This window comes from Salmo salar, chromosome ssa19, assembly GCF_905237065.1.
Source record: "Salmo salar chromosome ssa19, Ssal_v3.1, whole genome shotgun sequence".
NCBI classification, from domain to species: Eukaryota; Metazoa; Chordata; class Actinopteri; order Salmoniformes; family Salmonidae; genus Salmo; species Salmo salar.
Window position 1 is genome coordinate 76,478,802 of NC_059460.1, and position 24,966 is coordinate 76,503,767.

General features: G+C 45.6%; 1 protein-coding gene across 2 annotated transcripts in view; it reads right to left on the reverse strand.

The window, feature by feature from the left end:
• Positions 1-24,966, reverse strand: part of LOC106579641 (piezo-type mechanosensitive ion channel component 2) — a 258,629-nt gene that overhangs the window by 77,543 nt on the left and 156,120 nt on the right. For both annotated transcript variants that reach the window (XM_045702749.1, XM_045702748.1), the window contains exons 6-7: positions 10,537-10,918; positions 9,887-10,100 (exon numbers count right to left, since the gene is read on the reverse strand). In XM_045702749.1, the coding sequence (XP_045558705.1) occupies positions 9,887-10,100; positions 10,537-10,918 (596 nt within the window). The remainder of the gene's footprint in view (positions 1-9,886; positions 10,101-10,536; positions 10,919-24,966) is intronic.

Consider the following 24,966-nt stretch of genomic DNA (forward strand, 5'->3'; position numbering starts at 1 on the left):
CACACCTACTCATTCAAGGGTTTTTCTTTATTTTTACTATTTTCTACATTGTAGAATAATAGTGAAGACATCAAAACTATGAAATAACACATATGGAATCATGTAGTAACCAAAAAAAAGTGGAAAACAAATCCAAATATATTTTAGATTTGAGATTCTTTAAAGTAGCCACCCTTTGCCTTGATGACAGCTTTGCACACTCTTGGCATTCTCTCAACCAGCTTCATGAGGAATGCTTTTCCAACAGTCTTGAAGGAGTTACCACATATGCTGAGCACTTGTTCGTGGCTTTTCCTTCACTCTGTGGTCCAACTTATCCCTAACCATCTCAATTGGGTTGAGGTCAGGTGATTGTGGTAGGCCAGGTCATCTGATGCAGCACTCCATCATTCTCCTTCTTGGTCAAATAGCCCTTACACAGCCTGGAGGCGTGTTTTGGGTCATTGTTCTGTTGAAAAACAAATGATAGTCCCACTAAGCACAAACCAGATGGGATGGTATATCTCTGTAGAATGCTGTGGTAGCCATGCTGGTTAAGTGTGCCTTGAATTCTAAATAAATCACTGACAGTGTCACGAGCAAAGCACCCCCACACCATCACACCTCCTCCTCCATGCTTCAAAGATTTCAAATTTCATATTTCCACCGGTCTAATGTCCAATGCTCGTGTTTCTTGGCCCAAGCAAGTATCTTCTTATTATTGGTGTGCTTTAGTAGTGGTTTCTTTGCAGCAATTCGACCATGAAGGCCTGATTCACACAGTCTCCTCTGAATAGTTGATGTTGATGTGTCTGTTACTTGAACTCTGTGAACCATTTATTTGGGCTGCAATCTGAGGTGCAGTTAACTCTAATGAACTTATCCTCTGCAGCAGAGCTAACTCTGGGTCTTCCTTTCCTGTGGCGGTCCCCATGAGGGCCAGTTTCATCATAGCGCTTGATGGTTTTTGTGACTGCATTTGAAGAAACTTTCGAAGTTCTTGAAATGTTTTGTATTGACTGACCTTCATGTCTTAAAGTAATGATGGATTGTCATTTCTCTTTGCTTATTTGAGCTGTTCTAGCCATAATATTGACTTTGTGTTTTACCAAATAGGGCTATCTTTTGTTTACCACCCCTACCTTGTCACAACACAACTGATTGGCTCAAAAGCATTAAGAAGGAATGAAATTCTACAAATGAATTTTTAACAAGTCACACCTGTTAATTTAAATGCATTCCAGGTGACTACCTCATGACGCTGGTTGAGAGAATGTCAAGAGTGTGCAAAGCTGTCATCATGCAAAGGGTGGCAACTTCAAATAATCTCAAATATATTTTGATTTGTTTAACACTTTTTTGGTTACTACATTATTCCATATGTGTTATTTCATAGTTTTGATGTCTTCACTAGTATTCTACAATGTAGAAAATAGTAAATGACTGGTACTGTATATATATCATGCCACTTTAATTGACCGGAATTGTTTTCTTTGGGATCATGGCCCTTGTGTCCTGTTAGGAGTAATGTAAGGTTGGCCTGTGATACTAACATTCTAAAACTGCAGCTTGTCTTATTAATAGTTAGACCTTAGAATGCACATCGTAATGGAATACGATGGGTTTGGGTGCGTGGCTCTTTTCAACTCTGGCCAGAGTAAGAAAATATGAAGTGTAATTTCCTCTGCCTTCTTGGCATAGCCAACCTCCAAACCAGATGCTTTCATGCCCAAGCACTGCTGCCACAGCTGGAGAAAGCTGACCACTGAGCACTGGTGTGTCTTCAATCAAGTGGCATATAGGGTGAATATCAATAGTATTTTCTTCTTCGTGTCCTCTCTCCTTGCCTCTTTCTCAAAACGCATTGGAGGAGGTCCGAGGGGAGGAGGAGGCGAGGAGAGAGGACACGAGGAATCAAGGAAATATATGATTGACATGAAACCAAAGGCCAGCGGGCACTGTGTGGGTTATTCTAATCTGCCATGGAGTGTCATGGTTTTACCAAGAAGATAGACAGTGAACATGATTCAGAAAGAAGAACTAATATACAACTAATCTGTCATTTGTGGAGTCATATACACCACTACAACACCACTACAACACCACTACAACACCACTACAACACCACTACAACACCACTACATTAAAAACAGATTGGATAGACAACAAGAACACAGGTTGGATAGACAACAAGAACACAGATTGGATAGACAACAAGAACACAGATTGGATAGACAACAAGAACACAGATTGGATAGACAACAAGAACACAGATTGGATAGACAACAAGAACACAGATTGGATAGACAACAAGAACACAGATTGGATAGACAACAAGAACACAGATTGGATAGACAACAAGAACACAGATTGGATAGACAACAAGAACACAGATTGGATAGACAACAAGAACACAGATTGGATAGACAACAATAATACAGATTGGATAGACAACAAGAACACAGATTGGATAGACAGGAACAGGAACAAACACAGATACCCGAGTCGTTGATACACCCACTGGGCACAGACGTTAGTTCAACGTTTAGTTTTGATTTACATTTGGTTGCGTTGTCAACTAACGTGAATTCAACATAAAATCAACAAAAAATGTCACCATGTCATTGGATTTAGGTTGCAAGTTGGCTGAAAATAATATACAAAAATACCTGATGTTTATTATTTTGGGTTGAAATGAAGTGGAAACAATGTTTATTCAACCAGTTTTTGCCCAGTGGGTTTCTTGCGCTGACGCTACGATAAACACTTCACACCAAAAATCCCATTTGACATTTTCTTCTAATTTCAGCATTTTATTATAAAAACAACTTTTCTTTTTTGCCACCCAAAGTAGTTTTTATTCTGGAGTTTGGGTATAAATTGAAAAGTAAACATATTTCGACTTAAGCTCGGGTAGTAATCAAAAAGGCATCGTTGCCCACAAATGTTAAACTACAAAGTACTGATTGTGCCTGTTTTATAGTCAGAGGGTTCTGTGTTTTAGCCCAGAGGCAAGGCAACTCTGCACCCAATCAGCCCAGTGCTTAGCTATTAGTGGTGGGCTGAGTCATAATTTGGGGCACTCTGATTCAATGAAATGGTCCAATCACGTGGTAGAATAATGGGTTTCATTAAAGAAACGAGTGAAGGCATATAGGGTATGATACATAGCGAGTGAAGGCATATAGGGAATGATACATAGCGAGTGAAGGCATATAGGGAATGATACATAGCGAGTGAAGGCATATAGGGAATGATACATAGCGAGTGAAGGCATATAGGGAATGATACATAGCGAGTGAAGGCATATAGGGAATGATACATAGCGAGTGAAGGCATATAGGGAATGATACATAGCGAGTGAAGGCATATAGGGAATGATACATAGCGAGTGAAGGCATATAGGGAATGATACATAGCGAGTGCAGGCGTATAGGGAATGATCCCATGAGTGCAGGCATATAGGGAATGATACATAGCGAGTGAAGGCATATAGGGAATGATACATAGCGAGTGAAGGCATATAGGGAATGATACATAGCGAGTGAAGGCATATAGGGAATGATACATAGCGAGTGAAGGCATATAGGGAATGATACATAGCGAGTGAAGGCATATAGGGAATGATACATAGCGAGTGAAGGCATATAGGGAATGATACATAGCGAGTGAAGGCATATAGGGAATGATACATAGCGAGTGAAGGCATATAGGGAATGATACATAGCGAGTGAAGGCATATAGGGAATGATACATAGCGAGTGAAGGCATATAGGGAATGATACATAGCGAGTGAAGGCATATAGGGAATGATACATAGCGAGTGAAGGCATATAGGGAATGATACATAGCGAGTGCAGACGTAAAGGGAAGGATCCCAAATGAGTGCAGGCATATAGGGAATGATACATAGCGAGTGAAGGCATATAGGGAATGATACATAGCGAGTGAAGGCATATAGGGAATGATACATAGCGAGTGAAGGCATATAGGGAATGATACATAGCGAGTGAAGGCATATAGGGAATGATACATAGCGAGTGAAGGCATATAGGGAATGATACATAGCGAGTGAAGGCATATAGGGAATGATACATAGCGAGTGAAGGCATATAGGGAATGATACATAGCGAGTGAAGGCATATAGGGAATGATACATAGCGAGTGATGGCATATAGGGAATGATACATAGCGAGTGAAGGCATATAGGGAATGATACATAGCGAGTGAAGGCATATAGGGAATGATACATAGCGAGTGAAGGCATATAGGGAATGATACATAGCGAGTGAAGGCATATAGGGAATGATACATAGCAAGTGAAGGCATATAGGGAATGATACATAGCGAGTGAAGGCATAAAGGGAATGATCCCAAATGAGTGCAGGCATATAGGGAATGATACATAGCGAGTGAAGGCATATAGGGAATGATACATAGCGAGTGCAGACGTAAAGGGAAGGATCCCAAATGAGTGCAGGCATATAGGGAATGATACATAGCGAGTGAAGGCATATAGGGAATGATACATAGCGAGTGAAGGCATATAGGGAATGATACATAGCGAGTGCAGGCATATAGGGAATGATACATAGCGAGTGAAGGCATATAGGGAATGATACATAGCGAGTGAAGGCATATAGGGAATGATACATAGCGAGTGAAGGCATATAGGGAATGATACATAGCGAGTGAAGGCATATAGGGAATGATACATAGCGAGTGAAGGCATATAGGGAATGATACATAGCGAGTGAAGGCATATAGGGAATGATACATAGCGAGTGAAGGCATATAGGGAATGATACATAGCGAGTGAAGGCATATAGGGAATGATACATAGCGAGTGAAGTCATATAGGGAATGATACATAGCGAGTGAAGGCATATAGGGAATGATACATAGCGAGTGCAGACGTAAAGGGAATGATACCAAGCGAGTGCGGGCATATAGTGAAGGATACATAGCCCTACTTTGTTTATATATATTTGTTATCCCTGTGCTTGTTCTTTCTTTTCCTCCATCTTTCATGTCCAAGGAGACATGTGTGTATGTTTTAGGACAAATATAAAAGCCACAGAATGGGTGTATCTGTGTCTTAAGTCTTTCACATAAAACTGGACGGTTAGAACAGTTTTTTGTTTGAGGAGGGGGTTTGTATGAAATGTAATATAATGTCGTTCCTGGTGATTTTGAGTGTATGAATGGGGTGCTAACGTTCAATATGTTAAAGCAAGAAGGTCTTTAAGGTTGATCCTATTGTGTTTATTTGTACTGTTATTTCACAGAATACACACACACACACACACACACACACACACACACACACACACACACACACACACACACACACACACGTAATACTCCCTAGCAGTCTCCATAGAACATGAATATACACAGTTACAGCATACTCCAAATACAGAACATCTATTGGACCACCCGCATCACACACACTTCTCTGACACCTGCTGTTTAAGGGGTTTGTATTCTGTTGGGATAGTTGGCGGGGCACATTTCACAGCGAGCGAGCGCTTTTACAAATTAGTCCTGTATCCTTCACTAAGGCCTTTATAAAACACTGCTACAGCCACTCAGGAACAGAAACACTATATTTATTTATATTTGCTTGCTGTCAGAGTTGTTCAAGCATTGTTACAGCACTCTCTTTCTAAAAATACTCTGATCATGCCCTAATTTAAATTAATTGCCTCCACTTAACTCAGAGGTCTCTCTCTCTCTCTCTCTCTCTCAACCAGTCAACTTAAGAGTTTTCTTTCTCTCCCTTTCTCGCTCGCTCCCACAATTCATGTGAAGTTCCCTGAAACCAGCTGTGTAATTTCAGAGCCAGCCAAGAATGGGTCGGCGTAATGAGAACCACCTGGGTTTGTGGAACGGAGGGGAGCCGGAGCTGGGCCGGATGGCTGGCCTGTGCCACCTCTCCCTGGTCTGGCTCTCTCTGGGCCCTGACAGGGGCTGGATGGAGGGTCCAGTTGGGTCACAGGGTGCATAGTGGGAGTGCTTTTTTGGGGGGGAGGGTGGGGTGGGTATGTGGGGATAGTTGACCTAGGTTGAAATGTTTGTGGGTGGCTTGAGGGGTGTTGACACTGGACCTTGACAGAATGTACCAGGTAAGAGTGTGTGAGTGCAGTGTGTGGTGGGAGAGGGGTACTACCTATCCAGAAGCCCTGGGTCACAGAGTAGGTGAGATTATGTGTGTGTGTGGCTTAGGGTACACTAGTTGTCCAGAAGAACTCTGAGTGTGTGTGTGTGTGTGTGTGTGTGTGTGTGTGTGTGTGTGTGTGTGTGTGTGTGTGTGTGTGTGTGTGTGTGTGTGTGTGTGTGTGTGTGTGTGTGTGTGTGTGTGTGTGTGTGTGTGTGTGTGTGCGTGTGTGTGTGTGTGTGTGTGTGTGTGTGTGTGTGTGTGTGTGTGTGTGTGTGTGTGTGTGTGTGTGTGTGTGTGTGTGTGTAAGGGTGGTATTAGTTGATAGGATGGTGTATAGGGTAGAGGTATTAGTTGATAGGATGGTGTATAGGGTAGAGGTATTAGTTGATAGGATGGTGTATAGGGTAGAGGTATTAGTTGATAGGACGGTGTATAGGGTAGAGGTATTAGTTGATAGGATGGCATTCACCTGTTCAGGTGGAATGGAGTTTTTCGCCCAAAGTGTTACATCACAATCTAATCTGATCTGATTATTCAGTCATCTTTTATTTGGGTAGCCTCTAGAGTCTAGACGATCCTATCCGCCAATCAGGGCTGTGTATGTAAATATATAAAAATGTGTATAAACACGCCCACATTATAAGACTGAGTTATTTTCATGAAATAAACACACACACTAATTTTTTAGACATACAGTGATGATTTTAAAATGAATAAATAAAAAATACTTAATGGGGACTTAAATTAACTAAGATCCTATTGAAATGCAATGATTAGTTGGGACACATTCAACCATCCAATTACTCTATGGTAGTTTCCTGTTGCTCAGTGTTTATAAGTAATGGAACAACAACTGCTCGCTTAACCAGCCACACTAATGTGTCGGAGGAAACACAGTACACCTGGCGACCGTGTCAGCATGCATGCGCCCGGCCTGCCACAGGAGTCGCTAGACTGCGATGGGACAAGACATCCCTGCCGGCCAAACCCTCCCCTAACCAGGCTGGGCCAACTGTGCACCGCGTCATGGGTCTCCCAGTCGCAGCCGGCTGCAACAGAGCCTGAACTCGAACCAGGATCTCTAGAGGCACAGCTAAACCTGAGATGCACTGCCTTAGACCACCGAGCCACTCAGGAGGCCCTAGAATGACGTTATTAAGCATATGATCTGTACTTTAAAAAATAATCTCTCAGTTGTGAAATTTTAACTGATTCAACTGGTCCTTATCTGCTTTCCTCCATCAGGAAATGTTGCATATGAAATGAAACGTAAAATCTGAAGTGCAAAATTCTACGCACAGAGAGACAAGGTGCAGCACATTTGAAAATACTTTTAGAGTTTTAACTGGAGCTTTTGGTCTAATATCTCATATCTTCATCATTGTTTCCTTCCCTCCCTTTAACTATAGATCCCATTTGATTCTTGAAGAATAGCACTTACAAATGCCTATGAGCTTAGTTCAACTGTCATACCCCATCAGAACCCAAAATGATACTCCAATGTTTGCAAACAAAGTACAAACACTATATAGCCTCAAAACAGGGTTAAAATGATAATTTTGATATCATGGATGGTCAGTCCTTGTATCCATAGTTCTGTCTTTGAATTTGAGAGTGGTTACATTTCTCCAGCCCAAATCCCAATAGTTCTAACCTAAAGAGGGGCGGGGATTACCCTTTGTTATTATTTAAACTGCTGATTGCCACTTTAAAGTGGCTGTTTAGTTGCTTATTCTTTACATTAAATGTTGGCTTGAGTGTTGCATGTATGGTTCAAATACACATACACTACTGTCCTTGTTTTCCATGAAAACATACATGAAATGAGTTGCAAAATAAATAGGAAATATAGTCAAGACGTTGACAAGGTTATAATGATTTTAAATTGAAATAATAATTGTGTCCTTCAAACTTTGCTTTCGTCAAAGAATCCTCCATTTGCGGCATTTACAGCCTTGCAGACCTTTGGCATTCTAGTTGTCAATTTGTTGAGGTAATCTGAAGAGATTTCACCTTCCACTCCTCTTTCTATTCTGGTTCGAGACAGTTTGCGCTGTTCTGTGAAGGGAGTAGTACCCAGCATTGTACAAGATCTTCAGTTTGTTGGCAATTTCTCGCATGGAATAGCCTTCATTTCTCAGAACAAGAATAGACCGATGAGTTTCAGAAGAAAGTGCTTTGTTTCTGGCCATTTTGAGCCTGTAATCTAACCCACAAATGCGGATGCTCCAGATACTCAACTAGTCTAAAGAAGGCCAGTTTAATTGCTTCTTTAATCAGAACTACAGTTTTCAGCTGTGCTAACATAATTGCAAAAGGGTTTTCTAATGATCAATTATCCTTTTAAAATGATCAACTTGGATTAGCTAATACAACATGCCACTGGAACACAGGAGTGATGGTTGCTGATAATGGGCCTCTGTACGCCTATGTAGATATTCCATAAGAAATCTGCCATTTCCAGCAACAAAAGTAATTTATAACATTAACAATGTATTTCTGATCAATTTGATGTTATTTTAAAAACAAGGACATTACGAAGTAACCCCAAACTTTTGAACAGTAGTGTGATATAATATTTATCAATTTCTTCACACATGAAACCACACAATCCCTGGTTTATTTTGGGAGACACCTTTTGGCTCAGGAGCACTACCAGAGGAAATAGTTCTGTATATAGCCTCTTTAAAGATAAAAAACAACAACAAGAGATGTCATATCATTCCTTGACAACCTTCATTTAGTTCTCTATAAATTAAGCCCAAATATGTCCAAATACGTTACAAAACCTCTTGGCCAATATCAAGTTCAACTCCACTCCATACAGAACACAACATTCTCAGGGCATGACAACATCCCAACTGCTATTCCCGTTCAAAAATCCTCCTTTGCTGTGAAGTTCTACTTTGCTCAGTTGGGCTGAGCGTCTGACACCGGGGCCAGATGAAATACACCATGATCTACGGCCTCCAGCAGATGTGAACACATTGTTGTGTGTTGTCTGGAGCAGAGGCAACGCACGTGTGGCAATCTTAAAGGTGTACCACCCACTGACAGCTCCCTGTGATGCTTTTCATAGGAATTCCTCTGCCTTTCTTTTTTGTTATAACGTGAAAGAAAAGAGAGGGGAGGGAAAAGGAGAAAGAGAGAGAGAGCGAGAAAGAGGGAGAGATACATCTTCACCCTTTCAACTTGACACAAGCAATTTATTCCACAAGCAATACCACCGCTATCACGGTCGGATCGTAATTTAGGACCAAAGCCAACAGACAGACACCTGACACCCACTCTGACATGCAATTGGCTCAGACGTTGACACTTGATTGGATTGCTAGGTTAGATTTGGTGGTCTTTTTTCCCCCCTAGCCACATGTTTTTTGGGGTCATAATATTGGTCACAGTCAGAGCCTCAGTCAGGCTCTGTGTTCTTGTATTCCTAATCTAGAGGATTACACACTGACGATGTTATGCTGATATGCTGGGATTCAAAATGATCCTGTAAACAGATGCTATGCAATGGGGGTTGCTTTTTATGGATAATGCATGTGCATTGTCCTTGAAACTACATGAAAACACACATGCACGCGCACACACACACACGCGCGCACACACACACACACACACACACACACACACACACACACACACACACACACACACACACACACACACACACACACACACACACACACACACACACACACACACACACACACACACACACACACACACACACACACACACCTGGCGTAGCTATCCCCGGGTGGGATGAGCTCCTGGAAGAACTGGAACTGGTAGAGGTAGAGAATCACCAGGTGACCAGCGCTGAAGATGGCCATGAGGACACACAGACAGCTGAAGATGAGCGGGTGGAATGTCCGACAGAAGGACCACCAGGTACACAGGCCCAGGAAGGTGAAGAAGTAGACTGCAGAGGTCAGGGAGGGCAGCATGATGCCTGGAACAGCACAGAAGCAGAGTGGGGACATAGTGACTAATGGATCATTCTCCGTGAGACTGGATGGAGAGGTATACATTGTATTACACCTTTACGTCGTTGTCAAATCTCATCTCTGATTCGTACATTTCACACTTGAGTATGAAAAATCCCAAAACACACTTGGTAATTTCAGCATTTCAGGAAGTTAAACAGTCAGAAAGTCTTTGGGAAACAAGGTTCAGCCTGATAATCTACAATAGATGTGTGGGGAGATTTAACTGTATTGTCTTAATACAAATATTGAATATTGAATATTTACACTGTATGTAACATTTTATTAAATTAAATCTGGGATTCAATCATGTCAATTTAAGCAAATTACAAATGGAGTAATTCCACTGCTCTGATGATAAATTGTGGATTGCCAGTCATTAATTTGAGTGAGGGCACTTACCTGTAAGGCCCAGTAGAATGGTGACCACTACTTTCCCTGCAGTGGTAATAAGATTCCCAATGATCTCCTTGACTTTGGATGCCATCGCCGCTATCCGACGAAAGATCTTCATCTTGGTGCTCTCCTCCTCTACTTCTCCATCCCCTTCTTGCCCCTCTCCTCCCTCCTCCACCTCATCCCCAGTCATTTCTCCATCTCCATCCTCGCCCGTCTCAAAGTCCTCCTCCAACATCAGGTCGTCCTCCTCCCCCTTATCCCCAGTCATCTCTCCATCTCCATCCTCGCCCGTCTCAAAGTCCTCCTCCAACATCAGGTCGTCCTCCTCCAACTCAACCTCCTCCTTTTTCTCCTCCTCTTTCTCATCCTCCTCTTCCTTCTTTTCCTGGGGAAAGAAGATGAATACAATCAGTATCAACGCAGAAGTTAATAACATGTACACCCTGTCGCTAGGGCCTTTACCCTGCCTTGTTAGAAACGGCATCCTTCCTCGTTGATTAGAAACAGCACCCTGCCTCGTTGATTAGAAACAGCACCCTGCCTCGTTGATTAGAAACAGCACCCTGCCTCGTTGATTAGAAACAGCACCCTGCCTCGTTGATTAGAAACAGCACCCTGCCTCGTTGATTAGAAACGGCACCCTGCCTCGTTGATTAGAAACAGCACCCTGCCTCGTTGATTAGAAACGGCACCCTGCCTCGTTGATTAGAAACGACACCCTGCCTCATTGATTAGAAATGACACCCTGCCTCGTTGATTAGAAATGACACCCTGCCTCGTTGATTAGAAACAGCACCCTGCCTCGTTGATTAGAAACGACACCCTGCCTCGTTGATTAGAAATGACACCCTGCCTCGTTGATTAGAAACAGCACCCTGCCTCGTTGATTAGAAACGGCACCCTGCCTCGTTGATTAGAAACGACACCCTGCCTCGTTGACTAGAAACGACACCCTGCCTCGTTGAGTAGAAATGACACCCTGCCTCGTTGATTAGAAATGACACCCTGCCTCGTTGATTAGAAACGACACCCTGCCTCGTTGACTAGAAACGGCACCCTGCCTCGTTGATTAGAAACGACACCCTGCCTTGTTGATTGAGTAGCCCTGCTTTGTTGAGTACTAATGTATTTGCTGAGTAGCCCTGCTTCGTTGAGTAGAAACGTATTTTATGAGTAGCCCTGCTTTGTTGAGTATAAATGTATTTTCTTAGTAGCCCTGTTTTGCTGAGTAGAAACGTATTTTATGAGTAGCCCTGCTTTGTTGAGTATAAATGTATTTTCTCAGTAGCCCTGTTTTGCTGAGTAGCCCTGCTCTGTTGAGTAGAAATGTATTTTCTCAGTAGCCCTGTTTTGCTGAGTAGCCCTGCTCTGTTGAGTAGAAATGTATTTTCTCAGTAGCCCTGTTTTGCTGAGTAGCCCTGCTCTGTTGAGTAGAAATGTATTTTCTCAGTAGCCCTGTTTTGCTGAGTAGCCCTGCTCTGTTGAGTAGAAAGGTATTTTTTCAGTAGCCCTGTTTTGCTGAGATGCTCTGCTTTGCTGAGATGCTCTGCTTTGTTGAGAGAACTCAATTCAACAGAAGTAAGGGTTAAGGAGGGTCCCAGGAGTTACATCCCATTGTATTTATTAACGAGAGGGGTTATAGGAGAGATTAGCGGTCTGCTTGACAGTGACATTCAGCAAGACCGTACTCCAGACCACACGTTTAACGACCATTTCAACCAGTTGTCTCTTTTTATTGCACAAAAGGACTAAACCCACTAACGACTGTCTGCAATGCAGCAGACTTGCACTTTTCACTAAACATCAGCCAGTGCGTTTGGATTTATATAGCAATTATATTAGAAGACTGCTATCATACAAACCAGGAAAAAGGCATATGGATGTCAATAAATTGTAAATGGTTAACATTCTGGTTTACATTAGCCATGAGCTATAGTGTACATCGCATTGCATTTAATAAAGGTCAGAAAATAACAGCCGTTCATATCAGGCCATAGGGTGGAAGTAACACTGGGAAAAGCTGAGCAGGTTGTTATGCATATTTATAACATAAATCCCTGGAATTCAATAGATGTTGCCCTTGCGTCATTGCTTTTACAGTGCCTTCAGAAAATATTCATACCCCTTCACTTATTCCACATTTTGTTGTGTTACAGCCAGAATTCAAAATTATTTTTTCTCACAGAAATATCTAATTTACGTAAGTACTCACACCCTTGAGTCAATACTTTGTAGAAGCACCTTTGGCAGCGATTACAGTTGTGAATATTAATGGGTAAGTCTCTAAGACCTTTCCACACCTGGATTGTGCAACATTAACTTTTTAATCTTGAAAAACTCCCCAGTCTTTAACGACTACAAGCATGCCAATAACATGATGCATCTACCACTATGCTTGAAAATATGGAGAGCGGTACTCAGTAATGCGTTATATTGGATTTGCCCCAAAGACAACACTTTGTATTCAGGACAAAACGTTAATTGCTTTGCCACATTTTTTGCAGAATTACTTTAGTGCCTTGTTGCCAGAGTATGTGGGTGGAGTTGAGCTGTTAGAAATCTTGCTCATCGCTCATGGAAACGGTGTTTGAAAAAATGCTTCTCCAAATTCACTCCATTCACTAAAATCCCAATTTAAACAACACCCATCTATTTTAATGACTACCTGGACCTACCATTTGTGTTTGAAGTATTGAAACCAAACCATATGATTTGAATTAAAAGTATTTTAATAAACATGATTAGGTTGCTGTAAGAAGCACTCATCATTTCAAATAGGCTACATGTCATATTAAACAGCATATAAACACTCCAAATAGGTCAGGATTCAGACAGGGAGCCTAAGAAGGAACGAAAATGAATTATTTACGCTATATTATTTCAATTATTTCAAGGCTATAGCCTACAAAGAAATACATTGAAGCATTTGTGAGTGCAACACACTAGGCTGGCATGAACATTACGCTCTCAGCATTTAAACAATATTTTGTTGTAATAAATCATTATAGTTGTCACGTCCTGACCAGTAAAAGGGGTTATTTGTCATTGAAGTTTGGTCAGGGCGTGGCAGGGGGTGTTTGTTTTGTGTTTCGGTGTTTTTGGTTTAGGTTCTATGTTTTCTATTTCTATGTTTAAATCTAGTTTTCTATTTCTATGTTGGGGTTTTGGTAGGACCTCCAATTAGAGGGAGCTGGTTGTCGTTGCCTCTAATTGGAGGCCATATTTAGTTGGGGTTTGTTTCACTTGTGTTTTGTGGGTGGTTGTTTCCTGTATAGCCTGTGTTGCCTTACGGAACTGTTTCGTCGTTTTGTTTAAGTGTTATCTTTAAATAAATTAAGAAGATGAGAACTATACCCGCTGCGCCTTGGTCCTATCCTTACGACGCCCTTGACAATAGTCTATAAATTGTGCATATAGGCTGTGACTTACTTAGAATTAAATACAAATGAAAGGAAAAATGCATGATTATGCTCAGTCTCCAGTGCCTTTGAATTCATTTTTAGAAACAGAGTCTGTGGCTTCAGGCTCATGTGATGGTGCCTGGAGAGCAGGCCAGCAGCAGAGAATATCCTTTCAGCGTTTGCAGAGCCACTGGGGATGATAAACACCCTTCGGCCACTCTTATCAGGCTGGACAGGATGCACATTTTTCTTTTTTTGTTGTTGGTAGGCCTAAAGGATTTTAGGTAAAATAACCCTATCAAAATGGAAAGCTCCTTGAAAGAGATAATATGCCAGAACTAATAATAGGCCGATAATAGGCCAAAATCATTGACGGCCTACTGTATTGATAAAAGAACGAAAATGAACTAAACTTGAATGAGATAAAAAATGTTGTTTATAAATACTTACAATACTTAGCTAAATGTGTCATTGAAGTAAATATTTTGTATCTACCCACCTCATTCCTTTCTGTTAGTGTAACCGATGTGAAATGGCTAGTTAGTTAGCGGTGGTGCACGCTAATAGCGTTTCAATCAGTGATGTCACTCACTCTGAGACTTGAAGTAGGGTTTCCCCTTGCGTTGCAAGGGCCGTGGCTTTTATGGCACGATGGGTAACGATGCTTCGTGGGGTGTCAGTTGTTGATGTGTGCAAGGGTCCCTGGTTCAAGCCCAGGTTGGGGCAAAGAGAGGGACGGAACCTACACTGTTACATTAGCATGTACACTTAGTAGTACACCATCACGCTTTCGGGATATGTGACTTTTCCGATTCAACAATGATTCTTTAGTTGTGGTACCTACATCACCACACTCCCTCTCTTGCTCTTGGTCCTCATCTTTGTAAATCACCTTGATTTTGCACCTGTGTGTTTTATCAGTTTCTTTATGAAAATATTTAGTGAACTGCATGACAGTAGCTAAAGCAAGGGGCTATAGCCACACATGTAGACCAGAAATGCATGCTGGGCCCGGGCATGCCCTGAGCTCGTGAAGTGAGCGCTATTGGAGCGAAATTGGAAACAGGCAAGAAGGCAGATGCTTCAACCTTTGGGGAACTCGCTCCACGTTCCAGTCAAATTGGTCACACTCCGCTACTCGCTCCACGTTCCAGTCAAATTGGTCACACTCCGCTACTCGCTCCGTTCCAGTCAAATTGGTCACACTCCGCTACTCGCTCCATGTTCCAGTCAAATTGGTCACACTCCGCTACTCGCACCACGTTCCAGTCAAATTGGTCACACTCCGCTACTCGCTCCGTTCCAGTCAAATTGGTCACACTCCGCTACTCGCTCCACGTTCCAGTCAAATTGGTCACACTCCGCTACTCGCTCCACGTTCCAGTCAAATTGGTCACACTCCGCTACTCGCTCCACGTTCCAGTCAAATTGGTCACACTCCGCTATTCGCTCAGTTCCAGTCAAATTGGTCACACTCTGCTACTCGCTCCATGTTCCAGTCAAATTGGTCACACTCCGCTACTCGCTCCACGTTCCAGTCAAATTGGTCACACTCCGCTACTCGCTCCGTTCCAGTTAAATTGGTCACACTCCGCTATTCGCTCAGTTCCAGTCAAATTGGTCACACTCCGCTACTCGCTCCGTTCCAGTCAAATTGGTCACACTCCGCTATTCGCACAGTTCCAGTCAAATTGGTCACACTCCGCTACTCGCTCCACGTTCCAGTCAAATTGGTCACACTCCGCTACTCGCTCTGTTCCAGTTAAATTGGTCACACTCCGCTACTCGCTCTGTTCCAGTCAAATTATTCACACTCCGCTACTCGCTCCACGTTCCAGTCAAATTGGTCACACTCCGCTACTCGCTCTGTTCCAGTCAAATTATTCACACTCCGCTACTCGCTCCACGTTCCAGTCAAATTGGTCACACTCTGCTATTCGCTCTGTTCCAGTCAAATTGGTCACACTCCACTACTCGCTCCGTTCCAGTCAAATTATTCACACTCCGCTATTCGCTCCACGTTCCAGTCAAATTGGTCACACTCCGCTATTCGCTCCACGTTCCAGTCAAATTGGTCACACTCCGCTACTCGCTCCACGTTCCAGTCAGATTGGTCACACTCCGCTACTCGCTCCGTTCCAGTGAAATTGGTCACACTCCGCTACTCGCTCCACGTTCCAGTCAAATTGGTCACACTCCGCTACTCGCTCCATGTTCCAGTCAAATTGGTCACACTCCGCTACTCGCTCCGTGTTCCAGTCAAATTGGTCACACTCCGCTACTCGCTCCGTGTTCCAGTCAAATTGGTCACACTCCGCTACTCGCTCCATGTTCCAGTCAAATTGGTCACACTCCGCTACTCGCTCCATGTTCCAGTCAAATTGGTCACACTCCGCTACTCGCTCCGTTCCAGTCAAATTATTCACACTCCGCTATTCGCTCCACGTTCCAGTTAAATTGGTCACACTCCGCTACTCGCTCCGTTCCAGTGAAATTGGTCACACTCCGCTACTCGCTCCACGTTCCAGTCAAATTGGTCACACTCCGCTACTCGCTCCATGTTCCAGTCAAATTGGTCACACTCCGCTACTCGCTCTGTTCCAGTCAAATTGGTCACACTCCGCTACTCGCTCCGATCCAGTCAAATTGGTCACACTCCGCTTCTCGCTCTGTTCCAGTCAAATTGGTCACACTCTGCTACTCGCTCCACCTTCCAGTCAAATTAGTCACACTCCGCTACTTGCTCTGTTCCAGTGAAATTGGTCACACTCCGCTACTCGCTCAACGTTCCAGTGAAATTGGTCACACTCCGCTACTCGCTCCGTTCCAGTCAAATTGGTCACACTCCGCTACTCGCTCTGTTCCAGTCAAATTGGTCACACTCTGCTACTCGCTCCATGTTCCAGTCAAATTGGTCACACTCCGCTACTCGCTCTGTTCCAGTTAAATTGGTCACACTCCGCTACTCGCTCTGTTCCAGTCAAATTATTCACACTCCGCTACTCGCTCCACGTTCCAGTCAAATTGGTCACACTCCGCTACTCGCTCTGTTCCAGTCAAATTATTCACACTCCGCTACTCGCTCCACGTTCCAGTCAAATTGGTCACACTCCGCTATTCGCTCTGTTCCAGTCAAATTGGTCACACTCCGCTATTCGCTCTGTTCCAGTCAAATTGGTCACACTCCGCTATTCGCTCTGTTCCAGTCAAATTGGTCACACTCCGCTACTCGCTCCGTTCCAGTTAAATTGGTCACACTCCGCTATTCGCTCCATGTTCCAGTCAAATTGGTCACACTCCGCTACTCGCTCCACGTTCCAGTCAAATTGGTCACACTCCGCTATTCGCTCCATTCCAGTCAAATTGGTCACACTCCGCTACTCGCTCCACGTTCCAGTCAAATTGGTAACACTCCGCTACTCGCTCCACGTTCCAGTCAAATTGGTCACACTCCGCTATTCGCTCCATTCCAGTCAAATTGGTCACACTCCGCTACTCGCTCCACGTTCCAGTCAAATTGGTCACACTCCGCTACTCGCTCCATGTTCCAGTCAAATTGGTCACACTCCGCTATTCGCTCTGTTCCAGTCAAATTGGTCACACTCCGCTACTCGCTCTGTTCCAGTCAAATTGGTCACACTCTGCTACTCGCTCCGTGTTCCAGTGAAATTGGTCACACTCCGCTACTCGCTCCACGTTCCAGTCAAATTGGTCACACTCCGCTATTCGCTCCACATTCCAGTCAAATTGGTCACACTCCGCTACTCGCTCCGTTCCAGTCAAATTGGTCACACTCCGCTACTCGCTCCATGTTCCAGTCAAATTGGTCACACTCCGCTACTCGCACCACGTTCCAGTCAAATTGGTCACACTCCGCTACTCGCTCCGTTCCAGTCAAATTGGTCACACTCCGCTACTCGCTCCACGTTCCAGTCAAATTGGTCACACTCCGCTATTCGCTCAGTTCCAGTCAAATTGGTCACACTCTGCTACTCGCTCCATGTTCCAGTCAAATTGGTCACACTCCGCTACTCGCTCCACGTTCCAGTCAAATTGGTCACACTCCGCTACTCGCTCCGTTCCAGTTAAATTGGTCACACTCCGCTATTCGCTCAGTTCCAGTCAAATTGGTCACACTCCGCTACTCGCTCCGTTCCAGTCAAATTGGTCACACTCCGCTATTCGCACAGTTCCAGTCAAATTGGTCACACTCCGCTACTCGCTCCACGTTCCAGTCAAATTGGTCACACTCCGCTACTCGCTCTGTTCCAGTTAAATTGGTCACACTCCGCTACTCGCTCTGTTCCAGTCAAATTATTCACACTCCGCTACTCGCTCCACGTTCCAGTCAAATTGGTCACACTCCGCTACTCGCTCTGTTCCAGTCAAATTATTCACACTCCGCTACTCGCTCCACGTTCCAGTCAAATTGGTCACACTCCGCTATTCGCTCTGTTCCAGTCAAATTGGTCACACTCCGCTACTCACTCCGTTCCAGTCAAATTATTCACACTCCGCTATTCGCTCCACGTTCCAGTCAAATTGGTCACACTCCGCTATTCGCTCCACGTTCCAGTCAAATTGGTCACACTCCGCTACTCGCTCCACGTTCCAGTCAGATTGGTCACACTCCGCTCCTCGCTCCGTTCCAGTGAAATTGGTCACACTCCGCTACTCGCTCCACGTTCCAGTCAAATTGGTCACACTCCGCTACTCGCTCCATGTTCCAGTCAAATTGGTCACACTCCACTACTCGCTCCGTGTTCCAGTCAAATTGGTCACACTCCGCTACTCGCTCCGTGTTCCAGTCAAATTGGTCACACTCCGCTACTCGCTCCATGTTCCAGTCAAATTGGTCACACTCCGCTACTCGCTCCATGTTCCAGTCAAATTGGTCACACTCCGCTACTCGCTCCGTTCCAGTCAAATTATTCACACTCCGCTATTCGCTCCACGTTCCAGTTAAATTGGTCACACTCCGCTACTCGCTCCGTTCCAGTGAAATTGGTCACACTCCGCTACTCGCTCCACGTTCCAGTCAAATTGGTCACACTCCGCTACTCGCTCTGTTCCAGTCAAATTGGTCACACTCCGCTACTCGCTCCGTTCCAGTAAAATTGGTCACACTCCGCTTCTCGCTCTGTTCCAGTCAAATTGGTCACACTCTGCTACTCGCTCCACGTTCCAGTCAAATTGGTCACACTCCGCTACTTGCTCTGTTCCAGTGAAATTGGTCACACTCCGCTACTCGCTCCACGTTCCAGTGCAATTGGTCACACTCCGCTACTCGCTCCGTTCCAGTCAAATTGGTCACACTCCGCTACTCGCTCTGTTCCAGTCAAATTGGTCACACTCTGCTACTCGCTCCATGTTCCAGTCAAATTGGTCACACTCCGCTACTCGCTCTGTTCCAGTTAAATTGGTCACACTCCGCTACTCGCTCTGTTCCAGTCAAATTATTCACACTCCGCTACTCGCTCCACGTTCCAGTCAAATTGGTCACACTCCGCTACTCGCTCTGTTCCAGTCAAATTATTCACACTCCGCTACTCGCTCCACGTTCCAGTCAAATTGGTCACACTCCGCTATTCGCTCTGTTCCAGTCAAATTGGTCACACTCCGCTATTCGCTCTGTTCCAGTCAAATTGGTCACACTCCGCTATTCGCTCTGTTCCAGTCAAATTGGTCACACTCCGCTACTCGCTCCGTTCCAGTTAAATTGGTCACACTCCGCTATTCGCTCCACGTTCCAGTCAAATTGGTCACACTCCGCTACTCGCTCCACGTTCCAGTCAAATTGGTCACACTCCGCTATTCGCTCCATTCCAGTCAAATTGGTCACACTCCGCTACTCGCTCCACGTTCCAGTCAAATTGGTCACACTCCGCTACTCGCTCCATGTTCCAGTCAAATTGGTCACACTCCGCTATTCGCTCTGTTCCAGTCAAATTGGTCACACTCCGCTACTCGCTCTGTTCCAGTCAAATTGGTCACACTCTGCTACTCGCTCCGTGTTCCAGTGAAATTGGTCACACTCCGCTACTCGCTCCACGTTCCAGTCAAATTGGTCACGCTCCGCTATTCGCTCCACGTTCCAGTCAAATTGGTCACACTCCGCTACTCGCTCCGTTCCAGTCAAATTGGTCACACTCCGCTACTCGCTCCATGTTCCAGTCAAATTGGTCACACTCCGCTACTCGCACCACGTTCCAGTCAAATTGGTCACACTCCGCTACTCGCTCCGTTCCAGTCAAATTGGTCACACTCCGCTACTCGCTCCACGTTCCAGTCAAATTGGTCACACTCCGCTACTCGCTCCACGTTCCAGTCAAATTGGTCACACTCCGCTACTCGCTCCACGTTCCAGTCAAATTGGTCACACTCCGCTATTCGCTCAGTTCCAGTCAAATTGGTCACACTCTGCTACTCGCTCCATGTTCCAGTCAAATTGGTGACACTCCGCTACTCGCTCCACGTTCCAGTCAAATTGGTCACACTCCGCTACTCGCTCCGTTCCAGTTAAATTGGTCACACTCCGCTATTCGCACAGTTCCAGTCAAATTGGTCACACTCCGCTACTCGCTCCACGTTCCAGTCAAATTGGTCACACTCCGCTACTCGCTCTGTTCCAGTTAAATTGGTCACACTCCGCTACTCGCTCTGTTCCAGTCAAATTATTCACACTCCGCTACTCGCTCCACGTTCCAGTCAAATTGGTCACACTCCGCTACTCGCTCTGTTCCAGTCAAATTATTCACACTCCGCTACTCGCTCCACGTTCCAGTCAAATTGGTCACACTCCGCTATTCGCTCTGTTCCAGTCAAATTGGTCACACTCCGCTACTCGCTCCATTCCAGTCAAATTATTCACACTCCGCTATTCGCTCCACGTTCCAGTCAAATTGGTCACACTCCGCTATTCGCTCCACGTTCCAGTCAAATTGGTCACACTCCGCTACTCGCTCCACGTTCCAGTCAGATTGGTCACACTCCGCTACTCGCTCCGTTCCAGTGAAATTGGTCACACTCCGCTACTCGCTCCACGTTCCAGTCAAATTGGTCACACTCCGCTACTCGCTCCATGTTCCAGTCAAATTGGTCACACTCCGCTACTCGCTCCGTGTTCCAGTCAAATTGGTCACACTCCGCTACTCGCTCCGTGTTCCAGACAAATTGGTCACACTCCGCTACTCGTTCCGTGTTCCAGTCAAATTGGTCACACTCCGCTACTCGCTCCATGTTCCAGTCAAATTGGTCACACTCCGCTACTCGCTCCGTTCCAGTCAAATTATTCACACTCCGCTATTCGCTCCACGTTCCAGTTAAATTGGTCACACTCCGCTACTCGCTCCGTTCCAGTGAAATTGGTCACACTCCGCTACTCGCTCCACGTTCCAGTCAAATTGGTCACACTCCGCTACTCGCTCCTTGTTCCAGTCAAATTGGTCACACTCCGCTACTCGCTCTGTTCCAGTCAAATTGGTCACACTCCGCTACTCGCTCCGTTCCAGTCAAATTGGTCACACTCCGCTACTCGCTCTGTTCCAGTCAAATTGGTCACACTCTGCTACTCGCTCCACGTTCCAGTCAAATTGGTCACACTCCGCTACTTGCTCTGTTCCAGTGAAATTGGTCACACTCCGCTACTCGCTCCACGTTCCAGTGAAATTGGTCACACTCCGCTACTCGCTCCGTTCCAGTCAAATTGGTCACACTCCGCTACTCGCTCCAAGTTCCAGTCAAATTGGTCACACTCCGCTACTCGCTCCATTCCAGTCAAATTGGTCACACTCCGCTACTCGCACTGTTCCAGTCAAATTGGTCACACTCTGCTACTCGCTCCATGTTCCAGTCAAATTGGTCACACTCCGCTACTCGCTCTGTTCCAGTTAAATTGGTCACACTCCGCTACTCGCTCTGTTCCAGTCAAATTATTCACACTCCGCTACTCGCTCCACGTTCCAGTCAAATTGGTCACACTCCGCTACTTGCTCTGTTCCAGTCAAATTATTCACACTCCGCTACTCGCTCCACGTTCCAGTCAAATTGGTCACACTCCGCTATTCGCTCTGTTCCAGTCAAATTGGTCACACTCCGCTATTCGCTCTGTTCCAGTCAAATTGGTCACACTCCGCTACTCGCTCCGTTCCAGTTAAATTGGTCACACTCCGCTATTCGCTCCACGTTCCAGTCAAATTGGTCACACTCCGCTACTCGCTCCACGTTCCAGTCAAATTGGTCACACTCCGCTATTCGCTCCATTCCAGTCAAATTGGTCACACTCCGCTACTCGCTCCACGTTCCAGTCAAATTGGTCACACTCCGCTACTCGCTCCATGTTCCAGTCAAATTGGTCACACTCCGCTATTCGCTCTGTTCCAGTCAAATTGGTCACACTCCGCTATTCGCTCTGTTCCAGTCAAATTGGTCACACTCCGCTACTCGCTCCGTTCCAGTTAAATTGGTCACACTCCGCTATTCGCTCCACGTTCCAGTCAAATTGGTCACACTCCGCTACTCGCTCCACGTTCCAGTCAAATTGGTCACACTCCGCTATTCGCTCCATTCCAGTCAAATTGGTCACACTCCGCTACTCGCTCCACGTTCCAGTCAAATTGGTCACACTCCGCTACTCGCTCCATGTTCCAGTCAAATTGGTCACACTCCGCTATTCGCTCTGTTCCAGTCAAATTGGTCACACTCCGCTACTCGCTCTGTTCCAGTCAAATTGGTCACACTCTGCTACTCGCTCCGTGTTCCAGTGAAATTGGTCACACTCCGCTACTCGCTCCACGTTCCAGTCAAATTGGTCACGCTCCGCTATTCGCTCCACGTTCCAGTCAAATTGGTCACACTCCGCTACTCGCTCCGTTCCAGTCAAATTGGTCACACTCCGCTACTCGCTCCATGTTCCAGTCAAATTGGTCACACTCCGCTACTCGCACCACGTTCCAGTCAAATTGGTCACACTCCGCTACTCGCTCCGTTCCAGTCAAATTGGTCACACTCCGCTACTCGCTCCACGTTCCAGTCAAATTGGTCACACTCCGCTACTCGCTCCACGTTCCAGTCAAATTGGTCACACTCCGCTACTCGCTCCACGTTCCAGTCAAATTGGTCACACTCCGCTATTCGCTCAGTTCCAGTCAAATTGGTCACACTCTGCTACTCGCTCCATGTTCCAGTCAAATTGGTCACACTCCGCTACTCGCTCCACGTTCCAGTCAAATTGGTCACACTCCGCTACTCGCTCCGTTCCAGTTAAATTGGTCACACTCCGCTATTCGCACAGTTCCAGTCAAATTGGTCACACTCCGCTACTTCGCTCCACGTTCCAGTCAAATTGGTCACACTCCGCTACTCGCTCTGTTCCAGTTAAATTGGTCACACTCCGCTACTCGCTCTGTTCCAGTCAAATTATTCACACTCCGCTACTCGCTCCACGTTCCAGTCAAATTGGTCACACTCCGCTACTCGCTCTGTTCCAGTCAAATTATTCACACTCCGCTACTCGCTCCACGTTCCAGTCAAATTGGTCACACTCCGCTATTCGCTCTGTTCCAGTCAAATTGGTCACACTCCGCTACTCGCTCCATTCCAGTCAAATTATTCACACTCCGCTATTCGCTCCACGTTCCAGTCAAATTGGTCACACTCCGCTATTCGCTCCACGTTCCAGTCAAATTGGTCACACTCCGCTACTCGCTCCACGTTCCAGTCAGATTGGTCACACTCCGCTACTCGCTCCGTTCCAGTGAAATTGGTCACACTCCGCTACTCGCTCCACGTTCCAGTCAAATTGGTCACACTCCGCTACTCGCTCCATGTTCCAGTCAAATTGGTCACACTCCGCTACTCGCTCCGTGTTCCAGTCAAATTGGTCACACTCCGCTACTCGCTCCGTGTTCCAGACAAATTGGTCACACTCCGCTACTCGTTCCGTGTTCCAGTCAAATTGGTCACACTCCGCTACTCGCTCCATGTTCCAGTCAAATTGGTCACACTCCGCTACTCGCTCCGTTCCAGTCAAATTATTCACACTCCGCTATTCGCTCCACGTTCCAGTTAAATTGGTCACACTCCGCTACTCGCTCCGTTCCAGTGAAATTGGTCACACTCCGCTACTCGCTCCACGTTCCAGTCAAATTGGTCACACTCCGCTACTCGCTCCTTGTTCCAGTCAAATTGGTCACACTCCGCTACTCGCTCTGTTCCAGTCAAATTGGTCACACTCCGCTACTCGCTCCGTTCCAGTCAAATTGGTCACACTCCGCTACTCGCTCTGTTCCAGTCAAATTGGTCACACTCTGCTACTCGCTCCACGTTCCAGTCAAATTGGTCACACTCCGCTACTTGCTCTGTTCCAGTGAAATTGGTCACACTCCGCTACTCGCTCCACGTTCCAGTGAAATTGGTCACACTCCGCTACTCGCTCCGTTCCAGTCAAATTGGTCACACTCCGCTACTCGCTCCAAGTTCCAGTCAAATTGGTCACACTCCGCTACTCGCTCCATTCCAGTCAAATTGGTCACACTCCGCTACTCGCACTGTTCCAGTCAAATTGGTCACACTCTGCTACTCGCTCCATGTTCCAGTCAAATTGGTCACACTCCGCTACTCGCTCTGTTCCAGTTAAATTGGTCACACTCCGCTACTCGCTCTGTTCCAGTCAAATTATTCACACTCCGCTACTCGCTCCACGTTCCAGTCAAATTGGTCACACTCCGCTACTTGCTCTGTTCCAGTCAAATTATTCACACTCCGCTACTCGCTCCACGTTCCAGTCAAATTGGTCACACTCCGCTATTCGCTCTGTTCCAGTCAAATTGGTCACACTCCGCTATTCGCTCTGTTCCAGTCAAATTGGTCACACTCCGCTACTCGCTCCGTTCCAGTTAAATTGGTCACACTCCGCTATTCGCTCCACGTTCCAGTCAAATTGGTCACACTCCGCTACTCGCTCCACGTTCCAGTCAAATTGGTCACACTCCGCTATTCGCTCCATTCCAGTCAAATTGGTCACACTCCGCTA